This window comes from Calidris pugnax, unplaced genomic scaffold, assembly GCF_001431845.1.
Source record: "Calidris pugnax isolate Ruff unplaced genomic scaffold, ASM143184v1 scaffold41, whole genome shotgun sequence".
Taxonomy (NCBI): Eukaryota; Metazoa; Chordata; class Aves; order Charadriiformes; family Scolopacidae; genus Calidris; species Calidris pugnax.
The window spans coordinates 10,145,805-10,159,121 of record NW_015094509.1 but is presented as its reverse complement, the minus strand read 5'-3'; the positions used below and the strand labels follow the sequence as shown (position 1 = coordinate 10,159,121).

Genomic DNA, 13,317 nt, shown 5'->3' with positions numbered 1-13,317 from the left:
TTGACCACAAACTTAAAGACGACTGATAGAAACAGTTCTCTGTGGTCAATGTGTAAGATTAAATGCAAACCTGAAGAATTACATGAAGACCACTGGAAGTTGACAGAACCTGACCACTAGTAGCCGAGTGCTTCCCAGTTTCTATTTGACTGTCCGAGGCAATCTCAGGAGAAATAAAAGAGAATTGCACCTCTCTCTGCACAAAGCAGAAGAATGTGTTGCTACTAGAAGTCTAGATGCGTATGCCCACTTGAAGAACCATTGATATTCCCCCTGTTCAGGGTCATATTAATTCACAAGCACATACATTATGTTCATGATGTCTGTTATCTATAATGGGAGCTTAATGCAATTATACCAAAAACCTTGGTGAGCTGTGCTCTGAAAATACCATCCTGAAAGAAGGCAAATCGCTGGCTTCCATAGTGACCTAATAGGGTCACAATAACACAATTTTGATCTTTGATTCAAACCTCATGCCAAAGGGAGCTGATTTTTTCCCATTTCATTTTAATTTTCATATAACTGAAAGGAGCTGACATTTGACTGTCTAGAGGGCAAAGAAATTGGCAGGACACTTATATGATCTCACTAACAGTATGTGCACAGTAATAACATTATACCATTTATCTGAGGAAGATTACCCTACTTACCCATAACTCAAAGCATATTGGTGCATAATTCAATTTTAAAAGAAATTTTAAAGTTACAGCAATAATGAAATATAATTCAATATTTCTGATCAAATAGGAAGAATTGGGAGATATTTATTTCCTTGGACTTACACCACCATTCTGAACAACAAGTAGATTTGGATTAAAAAAATGACAGATCTGATTTGTAATACAGAAAATAAAATGATATTAACAAAATTAAAACTGAGCAAATATCCACATAGGTATGCAAGGAGTAAGCGAATATATAAAGATGAATTACACTGGACAGGAGAGAATGTAACTACCTGATTGTATACTTGAGAAAGAAAAAATTCTCAGAGTGAGCAATCAGTGTAATCGTGAGGTATGGTCCATTTTTGGGGCACAGAGCCACACAGCTCTGTGTGTGCAGCACTCAGCCTTCCTTTGAAGGGAAATTCCATGATCTCACACAGTCAAACTGGACTGCCCACTTCAACCCTCTCAAAGCAAAACTAGAGAAAATGGATCTTTTCTCTCTACCCTGTGGATCTTACCAGAAGAAGCAGAGCCATTTGCCAACACAGACACAGGAGAGGATGGCCAGATTGGACATTTTAATGATTCCACTGAATCTTGGCAATCTGAGACCAGGTGTTTCCTCACATGTCTCAGTTTCAAATCAAAGTAAGTCTTTAAGTAAAGACTGATGGGTGTAATCACAGGAACACAGAATAAAAATCCTGCATGCTTGCAAACCAGAAGTGATAAATTTGGCTATAGCTTATTATGTCATGGAAAAACTTTACAGGTAAGCGGTTAAAATGTTTGTACAAGTAGTTTTAAAACTAAAGATATGCTCAAGCTCTGGAATTTACCTCGTATTGATTTTACAGAGCTCCTGACATTTGTTTTGTGCTCATTTTTAATAAACCTAAATTTGAAAACATTCACTTTACAGCAGTAACATTTTCTTTTGTTAATGGAAATAGAAAACTCTCATTACCCACCTGAAGAACATCTCCAAGGTCAGCAGTACTAATATCTGGGTCTTCAGTGGTATTAAAAGGAACAGGGTTAATTCTTACAAGAGTGAGCACTCTGGGTTCTGGATATCTCCACAACATCATTCCTGGACTATCCTCAGTTTCATTGTAAAACACAACTTCATAGGCACTGGGCAGTTTTTGTGCTTCTGTCAAATGAAAGAAAGCTATAATCTGTTATATAATTTCTAGAAAGAAACATGCCGGTTTATGAGACCAAAGTAGTTAAAAATAAACCTCTCAGGATCAAAAGGAGAGAAAATAAAAAAGCAATTTCCCTGACTTTTAAAAGATTGCAGCTTAATGGAAAGAAATAAAAAAAGTATTTTTTTCATTCTAGCAGATGTCTTTTCAATTGCTTTTCCAAAAAAAAAATAATCAAGTATTCATTGTAAGAACCAAGTAATCTTTAATAGGTTACTACTATTTACTTTATAACCGAAAAAAAATAAAAGAAAAAAGAAGAGAACAACAATATTCTTCTTACCTGCATCCTGTATATATTGGAACAGGCCTGTTCTCAGATCATCTGAGGTATGCTCAGTTTTGGAGGCCTGATTCCTTTCCGTATTAAAACAAGTGGGGTGTGTACGTTCAGGTACCAGTGTCTCTACACTGCCCTTTTTATTGAGGTACTGCCATAGAAGCTCCTGGAGAAGAACTAAACAGTTCAAATGCTCTTGACCCCAGAAAACCTTTTAAAAAAATAAAAAAAGAAAGGAAAGAAAAGAAAAAGAGAGACAAAAGACAAAAAAATCACATACAAATACTGAGTCTTTTTTGAAAGAAAAAAACCTCCCCAAACCAATAAGAACTTAGAATCATAGAATCATCTAGGTTGGAAGGGACCTTAAAAATCATCTAGTCCAACCATCAACCTAACTCTGACAAAAAAAAAATAAATTACACACACCACTAAACCATATTCCTGAGGACCATGTCAACCCGTCTGTTGAACACCTCCAGGGATGGTGCCTCAACCACTTCCCCAGGCAGCCTGTTCCAATGCTGGATAACCCTTTCCGTGAAGAAATTTTTCCTAATATCCAATCTAAACCTCCTCTGGTACAACTTGAGGCCGTTTCCCCTTGTCCTATCTCGTGTGACTTGGGAGACGAGACTGACCCCTGCCTCTCTACACCCCCCCTTCAAGTAGTTATAGAGCGCGATAAGGTCTCCCCTCAGCCGCCTCTTCTTCAGACTGAACAACCCCAGCTCCCTCAGCCTCTCCTCATAAGATTTACTCTCCAGACCGCTCACCAGCTTTGTTATCCTTCTCTGGACCCACTCCAGCACCTCAATGTCTTTTTTGTGGGAAGGGGCCCAAAACTGGACACAGTACTCGAGGTGAGGCCTCACCAGTGCCGAGTACAGGGGGTACTCACCCGTACTCTCGGGTCCTACTCGCCACGCTGTTCCTGATACAGGCCAGGATACCATTGGCCTTCTTGGCCACCTGGGCACTCTGCTGGCTCATGTTCAGCCAGCTGTCAACCAACACTCCCAGGTCCTTTTCTGCCCGGCAGCTCTCCAGCCATTCTTCCCCAAGCCTGTAGCGCTGCCTGGGGTTGTTGTGACCCAAGTGCAGGACCCAGCACTTGGCCTTATTGAAACTCATCCTGTTGGTCTCAGCCCATCGATCCAGCCTGTCCAGATCCCTCTGCAAAGCCTCTCTACCCTCCAGCAGGTCGACACTGCCACCCAGTTGGTGTCGTCTGCGAACTTACTGAGGGTGCACTCGATCCCCTCATCCAGATCATTGATAAAGATATTAAAGAGAACAGGTCCCAGTACCGAGCCCTGTAGGACACCACTCGTGACTGGCTGCCAACTGGATTTAACTCCATTTACCACCACTCTCTGGGCCTGGCCCTCCAGCCAGTTTTTAACCCAGTGGAGAGTATACCCATCTAAGCCATGAGCAGCCAGTTTCTCCAGGAGGATCCTGTGGGAGACTGTATCAAAGGCCTTGCTAAAGTCCAGGTAAACAACATCCACAGCCTTTCCTTCATCCAGCAAGTGGGTCACTTTGTCATAGAAGGAGATCAGGTTTGTCAAGCAGGACCTGCCCCTCATGAACCCGTGCTGGCTGGGCCTGATCACCTGAGCGTCCTTCATGCACTGCGTAATGGCACTCAGGATGATCTGTTCCATGGCCTTCCCAGGCACCGAGGTCAGACTGACAGGCCTCTAGTTCCCCGCGTCATCCTTCCGACCCTTCTTGTGGATGGGCGTCACATTTGCTAGATGCCAGTCAGCTGGGACCTCCCCAGTTTGCCAGGCCTGCTGGTAAATCATAGAATCATAGAATCGTCTAGGTTGGAAGGAACCTTTAAGATCATCTAGTCCAACCATCAACCTAACTCTGATAAGAAAAAAAAAAAAAACAAACCAAAAAAACCCCAAAAGAAAACCATACAAAAACTTCCGCCAGCTCCCTCAGTGCCCTCAGGTGAATCCCATCTGGGCCCATAGACTTGTTTGTGTCTAGGTGCTGGAGCAGGTCCCTCACCGCTTCCCTTTGGACTACAGGGGCTTCATTCTGCTCCCTGCCCTTATCTACCAGCTCAGGGGTCTGGGTACTCAGGGGACACCCTACTCCATTACTGAAGACTGAGGCAAAAAAGGCATTCAGTACCTCAGCCTTCTCCTCATCCTTTGTCACTACATTGCCTCCCATATCCAATAGTGGATGGAGGCTTTCCTGAGTCCTCCTCTTACTGCTAATATATTTATAGAATTTCTTTTTGTTGTTTTTAACATCCAAGGCCAGGTTCAGTTCAAGCTGGGCTTTGGCCCTTCTAATCTTTTCCCTGCATAACTTTGCTACACCTTTATAATCTTCCTGAGTGGCCTGCCCTTTTTTCCAAAGGCCATAAACTCTCTTTTTTTCCCTGAGCTTCATACAGCTTTCAGCCCGTTCAATTATACCCTAAGTGCTTGCAAGGATCTATAGTGTCAAAATAAAGAACAGGAGCAACAAGAAATCTCTACAAAACCATTGGGCAAATTTGTTCTTCTCATCATTCAAAGTAAAGCATTAATTCTTACCACTTACAATTGATACTGATGCTGCCTGGAAGAGCACAAAACTTGAAACTGATACGCAAGAACTTACAGCTGAGTGCAGTACCTAATGCTAAGACTAGTCAGAGGTTTTGCAGTTTAAGATATGACAAAAAAACCTTAAAGATGCAAAGTTTGAACTGTTCAAAGACCGTGTTGCTCCAAAAGTGGAATTCTGGAATGCATTAAAAACTAAGTGACACAACAAAGACGATGACTAGAAAGACATATGAAAGACGATCTCAAGCACAAATATTAAGCATATACAGCGTATGAATTGGATGTGCTCTAAATTCTGAGTGAGGTTTAAAAATTTGACATTTTTTAAGTTTAAACAGAAATTTAGGAAAATATTTAAGAAAAACTGACATTCAAAGTCCAGACACTTTACAGCAAAATAAAAGGCAAGTTCCTAGCTTTGACAAGCAGCACTGCTTTTCTCAAATCAAACTCTTGTTTCAGAGAATCAGGTCAACGGGGACAAGTCCTTTAGTCTTCATGTGCAGAAGCAACAGGGAAGACAAGGAATCAAATAGCAATGAACGAAGAATTAAGACTTAGAACCAGTGTGGGATGAAATAAAAATCACCCGACAACTTCTTAAAAGTCCATGGTAAGGGTAAGAGTAAAGCAAACAAGTCAGGTGTGCACATAACAAGTAGTGTAAATTTTTCCACTGGGGAATACTAATTTTCAAATATGAAAAACAGAAGATGCCCAAAAGGAGCATAGTACAGCTGTCAAAAAGGTAGCTTTTTCCTCTCCTGCATCTACATGTAAGCCTGTGGAATAAACCAAGACTGTCTTGAAACATGGCTGCAGCTAGTCCTGAGCTAAATAGTCCCCGGCTACCCAGGTCATCTCGCGAAGTAAGAGCAGTTTCTAGAGTACCTCTGGCCTCAGGGCCCCACACTTGGTCTAGCACCTAGTGTCACCTTGGTCTAGCTCTGTGTCACCTAAGCTCATCCCAGAGGTCTCAGTCCCCCACTGACAGAGGAGGGATGAATGCTTTTTCCCCCCACTTTTATTTATTTTATTTTTAGGCAGCTGAACTCCAGAGCATGGAACTCCTACTACAATATTCACAGATGGGGCACCAATTTCACAGAGGCTCTCTAAGGCTCTGCTGCAATACAAATTAACAGTGGTATAACATGAGGTCACGTTTAGAGCTGGTAAAATCATTAGTCATAAATAAATTAATTTGAAACAGAATTGCTAATGCTCTTGTCAGCATTCTCTAATCTATTCTGCCAGACCAAATACTTAATTGTTTTCTGCAAAAGCTAGTTATCCCAGTGTATACTCTAATAATAAATGGCTTTCTCAGATTTATAGATATTTTTCTGGTCCTTGTCAAAACCCCAAAGTTTTGGGGAACCTCCCTCCCTACTGTTTATTATTATGTAGAAGTAGTCAGCCAAGTACCTGTGAATAACAAATAAAAAAGAAGCAGAGAAATAAACTGACTTTATGTATTCATTAAGATATATGTATTTTAAAATTCATATTATTCAATTAGCCCTATTCCCAGTGCTGTGGTTTTAAGAACTTCTAATGCCGATTCTGGGAAAAGACCTAATGACACGACTAAATGTCAAAATTTCCTTTTTGTGTTTTATATGCTTGATTTATATATTTATTTTAAAACATTTGGTGTGTATAGATACTACAATAAAAATAATTAAAACAAGACCTATCTTAAAGCCCACTTGTTTAAGCCGCATAGAATCTATTTTTCATTTCAAGAACTCCCATGCTTCTTGGACTGGTTTCAAGTTGTGGGCACTTCCAAAAAGGAGAGGATAGCATGGAAAACTGAGTATTAATTGCTACAAACAACAGTTTATAATTACTCCCCTGAGAAACTGGTGTAAGTTTAAACAGAAAGGATATGTATTTCTTCAAGCTACCCCTAGGCATTACAGACACATAGCTCATGGACAAACACGCACACATCAGAACAGGGTCCTAGATATTAAGTGTTAGTAATTTGATCCAATAGTTTTAAGGGAACACACACATACAGCTACAATACATGGCTTAAGCAGTATTAAAACCAAACCAAACAAAACACTGTACACAATTTTTCAATCAACAGTTTTACGTGAAAAGACTAGATACTTATTTTAAAAGGTAAAATAAAAACCACCCAAAACAAACAAGCGAAACCCCCCAACTCAACGAACTGTTGTAGGCTGCAAAGCTTTACGGGTTTTCATGCAATTTATTTATGAAATCTCAATCACCCAAATCCAGTCCAGCTCAATAATAGAACCATAACTATCTTATACAGACCTGCAGCAGTCCTCCTCTCAAATCGATGTATATTTTTGGAATAGATTGCTCTGGGCCAGGATCACCACTGTGCTTACACCACTTGGCTTCCACATTAACAGAGCAGCAAAAAGGGCCCATCAGAGATCTGGCTCTTTCTTTGAGACTTGTTTTCAGTAGGAAATCCTTTACGTCAAGGACAAAAGATGATCCATGGATTCCTAAAAAGAGAGACAATTAATCCCGCTCATTGTTATTCTCCCAACATTTATGGGCTTATTTCCTGAATTCACTTTACCATGAGCCTGCAAGCAATTAATTTCTCACACAAGTAGTCCCACCGACTTCATGGAAATACTTGTGTGGACAATTGCTCTCCTCACCCAGCAACAGCATCACAGTTGGGCCACAAGACTTGTGATTTTTTTTTTTTTTTTAACTTGCTCTTCCGACACTATTGAGCACGCTTTATACAGTGTTGCAGTTATGGAGCAGGTACGTTTCATGCACATTCCTTACAAAGAACTATTTGCCAAAACATTATGTCTTTTTACATGTGTGGGCATTTTAAGGTTTAAGAGAAGAGACATTTTTCATTAAACTATGAAATTTTTTTCAAAAGAGTCTATTAAGAACAAGAACAGCTGCTTCACTTGATGATATTTTAAACGGATAGGAAATAGCTATTTTGAACAATTCTCTCTGCTTTTGTTCAGGTTAGTTATAAAACATTGCTTTGTTAGACTTTGGAGTGCTTAGCAGGAGAATAAGGGTAATGTTTGAATTCAAGTATTCAAAACAATTACTGTAATTCAAAATATATAACATGTATTTACCTAAAAAATAGTTTAATCTAAACTTTTCACATTATAACTATTTGCACTTTATATAGCTTTATAAAACATAAAAAAGATAATGGCAGGTTAGATTTATGACAGAACTTAGGTATTCTCATTAAAGGCAAACATTTTTAGGAAAGAAACACTATCTAGAAATGTCACATCTCTTGTGAATTTAACTTACAGCAAATCACTGTTTAATAAAACAAACCATACTTAATAACTCTGTATTTCTTTTGTGTATTTACATGAAAAGTACTACATCTGAGGTTGGGTCAACTTTTCCTTTCCTGGTGCTCGTACTTGGACTCAACACTCTGAATACTGTAAGTCACCATAACTTAATAAGTCCACAGCTTATTTTTCTAATGACACTGGATGTTTACCAAAGGCAAAAGATTAAAAAACCTCTAAAGCTTACATACAGATGTTTCAAGGTACAGTTCCCTTTTATATTTTCATATTTTTGCTGGGTTAAAAGTCCCATAAAAATATAACTCACTGTTTTGAATACAGGTAGTCAAACTTCTCCTATGAATCTCTTTTAGAATCCAGAAAGAAGTCTGTCTGCATCCTAGGAGTTATGACTTTGTAATACTGAGAAAAAAATTATACAATGGAATAAATATATTCAATTTTTTCTTTTTTTTTTTTTTAACTTTTAATCCAGCATCCAATAGGAAGGTGGTCCAACAGTCTCCATAGCAATAATGGTGTTGAATTGTATTCAACCCAAGTGGAAACCACAAACAAGAAGAATCTCTCCCTTGAGCAGTTTGGAGTTCAGTAAGAATGGGCCTGAGCAAACCTTTGTCCCATGCCAATCAATGGGACTGTTGTCACCAACTGGGTAGCTCTGGGTTATTTATGCTGGCTTCTGAACCCCTGCGTCTGGTCTCATGTATAACAGGTTTATATGACAGAAACTGCTCAGAGTATTTTTAACACTGAACTTCAGTGATAATCAAGAAAACTAACATCAACACACCCTGACGCCTCTCCTTCTGGTACTGGTTCAGACTTGAGTCTGTAAATAAAGCAGCTTCACATACAGTCTTTAACCAAGAAAAAGATGTATTTTTATGGGAAGGGCTCACCCTCACCCAGCTATGCTCAATCTAGCTATTTTAAGAGGCACTGCAATATTCGGAAATTCAATTTTTTTTATACTACACATACTAAAGAGGAGAAATTCTCAGTAACTATTGCACAATTCTGCAATATACAGAAACGTTCTATAGTTTTACAGGAATATGTGCCAAGTTGCAGAAATAACAAAAGGGAAAAAGGAATGCCAGAATACAATTGGTTTTATTTATGTTTTCTTTCACTGGGATTACACTTGGAAGGATTATGCTTTGCAGTCTTTTTCTGTTGTCCTCTCAGCTTCCACAAAGTACAAAGAAAACACAATATCCAATGGCTTAGAAGCAGAACTGAGCATTCAGCACATAATGCCGCTGGTTTAAAATCAGCAGTGCCTTTCTCAAATGCTATGTAAACAATGAGAAATGAAGACACAATTAAGAATAAGGAAGTGTTGGTAAATTTTAAATAAAAGAAATATTACAAGACACATTCATGGGTTGTGTTCTACAAATACCAGGAAAAGTTCATAGATCTCTCTCAATGAGAGATTTTTTTTCTTTCTTGCTGCAATGCAGATTGCTCTTGTGTAGGCAAGAATTACATCCTCGTCCTTCCTAGCAATTTTATCTACATTGCCTTTTGGAGATGAAGTATAAAAATCTACTTTGCTCTTAATAAAAAAAAATAATGCAGAGAGCATTCAGACAAACTCATATAAAGTGATGTCTTGAGGAGGCTTGAAGTAAAAAAAAAGAAAAAAACCAAGTACGCACAGACCCTAAAAAGCAATAGTAAATAGAACTTTGGGCCTGAGGGAAGATTCAGTGAGGTACCATTACTATGGAAATCCTAAAAGGATGATATTAGAAAAGGAATATTCCCACATCCTAAGGGAAGGGAGTGAAGAAATACCAGTACGCACTAGAATGGACCTTAATTTAAGATTTTGAAGTGCCATACTAACATTGAAAGTATATGCTCAGTCAGTGAAGTTGCTTTCCTACGCCTAAAGCAATCATCTCAGAAAGGTAAAGACGCAAAATAATTCTCTGTTTTCTTCCCCTCCCCCACACTATTTTCAGTCAGTCCTTTCATGCATGTCTCACAAACTTCTATTGTAGAATACTGACTTCAGTTTAAACAGATTAAATCAAAGTCTACATTTCAAGTGAACTCGAGATGGCACCACACAGAAGCAATATATCTTCATAAACGATTGTTGTGATATGTAGAAGTTAACTTGTTCTGTTTGGATTATTGCTCATGAACACCAACACACTTTTCAGTACGTGCAATAATTTACTTCTAGGAACAAATAGCTTCATGACTTTTAAAATACTCCTCCAAGAGACTAATAAATATGAAGCACTTGCTTTGGACAATGTTTAAAAAACACCGCCAGCCCTCCGTTCTCAGGCTCCACCCAGCCCCAAATAGCACCTCAATACGCTGCCATGTTAACTGAGCAAAATAAAACTTATATCAGGCTTCTGCACGCCATTGGAAGGACTACATTTATGAAAACATAAGCTCCAAAGGAATAACCAGGTATTTTTATACAGTTGGCAATAACATAGGAGGGTTTGAAAAAAAAGCTAGCACTTGGTAATGTCAAGAAATTAACTTGCTCAGAAATTAAAGATGGAGATGATTACAGCAGAATAGCAAATTGAATTTACTAAAAGATGACAGTTCCTTGGATATTGTAACAACTTTCTTTTTTTGGCAGTAGAGACTTGATTGATGCTAACATTTACAAAGACATCTCACAGAATCTGAATACTCTGAGTTATAAATATAGTTATATTAGGTTTTACATATAATATATTTACATTAACATTTACCAATAATAGGAGGTTCCATGTTTGTTACACTGCCCTATGTGCATAAATCCAATCATGTGTACAGAAAAAAAAAAGAGCTGGCCCATTTTAATAGATGGAGCAAACACATTAAAAACCCCGTTGCCTTAGAGTAACAATCACTCAGTGTTCAGGCAAAACAGGTGTTAAGAAAGAGTTCTGTTATTTTGCCTGGTTCACAGACAAAGGGAGAGACAATGTTTTGACATTAACTATGGCCTTCCTGTTTTCAAAAACATTTTAAAATACTGATAGTTGAATCAACTCCAAATGAAACTAGTAGAAATGTGGCAGGAGTTCTTTTCTTTCCACTATGCTCCGAGCATTTGCTCTTCCTTAGACAGCTGCAAATCCTGCTTGGTTCACTGCATTGTCACCTCATACAACATACAGCACAATTTTAATTGGCAAACTTCAATATGGGAAAAGAGTTTTCTCTGAGAGTTTTCTTCTACGTGGGCAAGATGCACGGGAGCGATGTGGTCTGCACCGACAGCAGCAGCTGGCAGATGGCATTCCCACCCAAAGGACTGCGGTGCTCTCAGAAGGACCAAGTCCAGGCTCTCCCTTGGGCCCTCCATGCCTGGGCAGCAGAGACACAATCTGGCTGCTGAAGGTTAATTAGCAAGTGGTTTTCCTTACTACTTTCTGCTTTAATGTCACATGTTACTAAGGTGATCTGTGATATTTGCTTTTGAGCATTCACTCTTCATACCTGCAACTTCAGTAGCTAGTTTAAGTTGCCAAAGATACTAAGACAGCTTTGAAAATGCAAATATGTTATCTTCTCTGATATATTGATAATTATCTAAATGATTTTTTTCCTCTTAAGAAAACTTCAGATACATCATGCAATGAGTAGTTATACTACAGATACACTGCTCTGTTGACAGGTAACCTCTACGAAGCAGCTTAATAAATTAATAATTACAGGGGAAATACAACAGTTAATTTAAAAGGCAGCCAATTTATCCAATGGAAAGAGCAGTAGCAAACAAATCGTGAGGTGCAGTAAAGGACAATTTTCCAGGAGAGATTTAGTTAACAATCCTCTGACCGCACTGGACTTCCCATTAGTGTCGAGCTGAATCTTATGATAGTTCATTCTCCCCACGAGAACAATATTTACACATTAGCAATTAACTATTCTTTAGTGAAATTAAGTTTTTCAGCATTACATGGGGGACACATGTGGGCTCTGTAAAAGCATGAGATGTGTAACACACGGTAAACAGAAAGTAATGATCTTAAACAGGCCAAACCCTTGAATTCGTCACTAATAAATGTCCCCATGCATTCAGCAGTCCTGGCTGCTGGGAGCCTGTTTTCTTCAAATACTTCAAACACTAAAACCCAGGAACATTTATTATTTTAATCCATTACAGGCAGTGCTTGATTTAACTTTATTGGTTGTGGTGGTGGTAGTAGTTATAGTGGGGGTAAAGCTATGTTCTTTTACACATCATTTCAAAAGGGCTTAATTATATTTTATAGCTCAGGCCAGGAATCCTGCTTGTTTTGTGTCTAACAAGGTTCAAATGGAGTTCAGGTCAGTGATGAATCAGAAGAGAAGTCAAAGATGGTTATCTATTTGAAATGAGCTCATCTCCCTTAAAGAATAACTGGGCAGGTACATCATGTTCATTACACTACTGCATACTAAATAGCTGAAAAATCTCAATCCACTTGTTGATTTGGTAATTTTGGATTTTGTGACACCTGATTAGAGAGGGGATATTAAAGTTAAGATCTAAAGGGATTTACATTTTTGGCCAAGGCTGTCTTCGGTATACAATAATTTAGAATGTATTTGTAAAGCTCTATATTGCCCTATCTTATTCTAACTAAGTGTAGAAAAATGCATAATGGAAAACAAGAAAAATAGTGTTCATTTTGCATCCATGAGTCCAGCTTTCAAAACTGACTGCTATACTGGCATGCGTAATAATTGGTTCTTGTATCATAAACATTTTATTTTTAGATCTCTGCTGTTTTCAGAAAAGAGACTAAACATTTTTACTCCATCTTTACAGACGGCCATGGAGAGGTTCTTCAATTAAAAAAAACAAAACTATGGATTTTCATATCTTTATTTTAGGCAGCTGGTTGAAAACTCGGGTTTATTTTCAGGAGATAGCTGGTACCTACAACTGTTACTGATTTATGAAGTTGTAGATACTTACCACTGCTGAAAAATCAGACACTGAATGGTTGCATAGTAAATGAAGCATTACAAAATAGCGGATGCCACTCAAAGTGTAGCCCTATATAATTGCCACAGGGTTGAATTAGAAATACAGCTTTGGTGTAATTTTGCTCCTCTGCTCACTGGATTTCAACTGCTTTAATAAAGCACATAGTCCATGAACTAGGGGATAACATTTCTTTATAAATAAACCATCCTGAAGACAGTGTCTGGCAGCACCTGAGCTGTCAAAAGCCTCTATAACCCAGTGACTTATGCTTGTGGAAGTCCCAAGCTTGACAGATATACCCTACGCTC

At 38.5% G+C, this 13,317-nt stretch overlaps 1 protein-coding gene across 4 annotated transcripts in view; it reads right to left on the bottom strand.

Annotated features, from left to right (window-relative positions):
• Nucleotides 1-13,317, bottom strand: part of VPS13B (vacuolar protein sorting 13 homolog B (yeast)) — a 461,850-nt gene that overhangs the window by 81,020 nt on the left and 367,513 nt on the right. For all 4 annotated transcript variants that reach the window (XM_014965404.1, XM_014965406.1, XM_014965405.1 and 1 more), the window contains exons 36-38: nucleotides 7,046-7,245; nucleotides 2,169-2,376; nucleotides 1,646-1,830 (exon numbers count right to left, since the gene is read on the bottom strand). In XM_014965404.1, coding sequence (XP_014820890.1) covers nucleotides 1,646-1,830; nucleotides 2,169-2,376; nucleotides 7,046-7,245 — 593 coding nt within the window. The remainder of the gene's footprint in view (nucleotides 1-1,645; nucleotides 1,831-2,168; nucleotides 2,377-7,045; nucleotides 7,246-13,317) is intronic.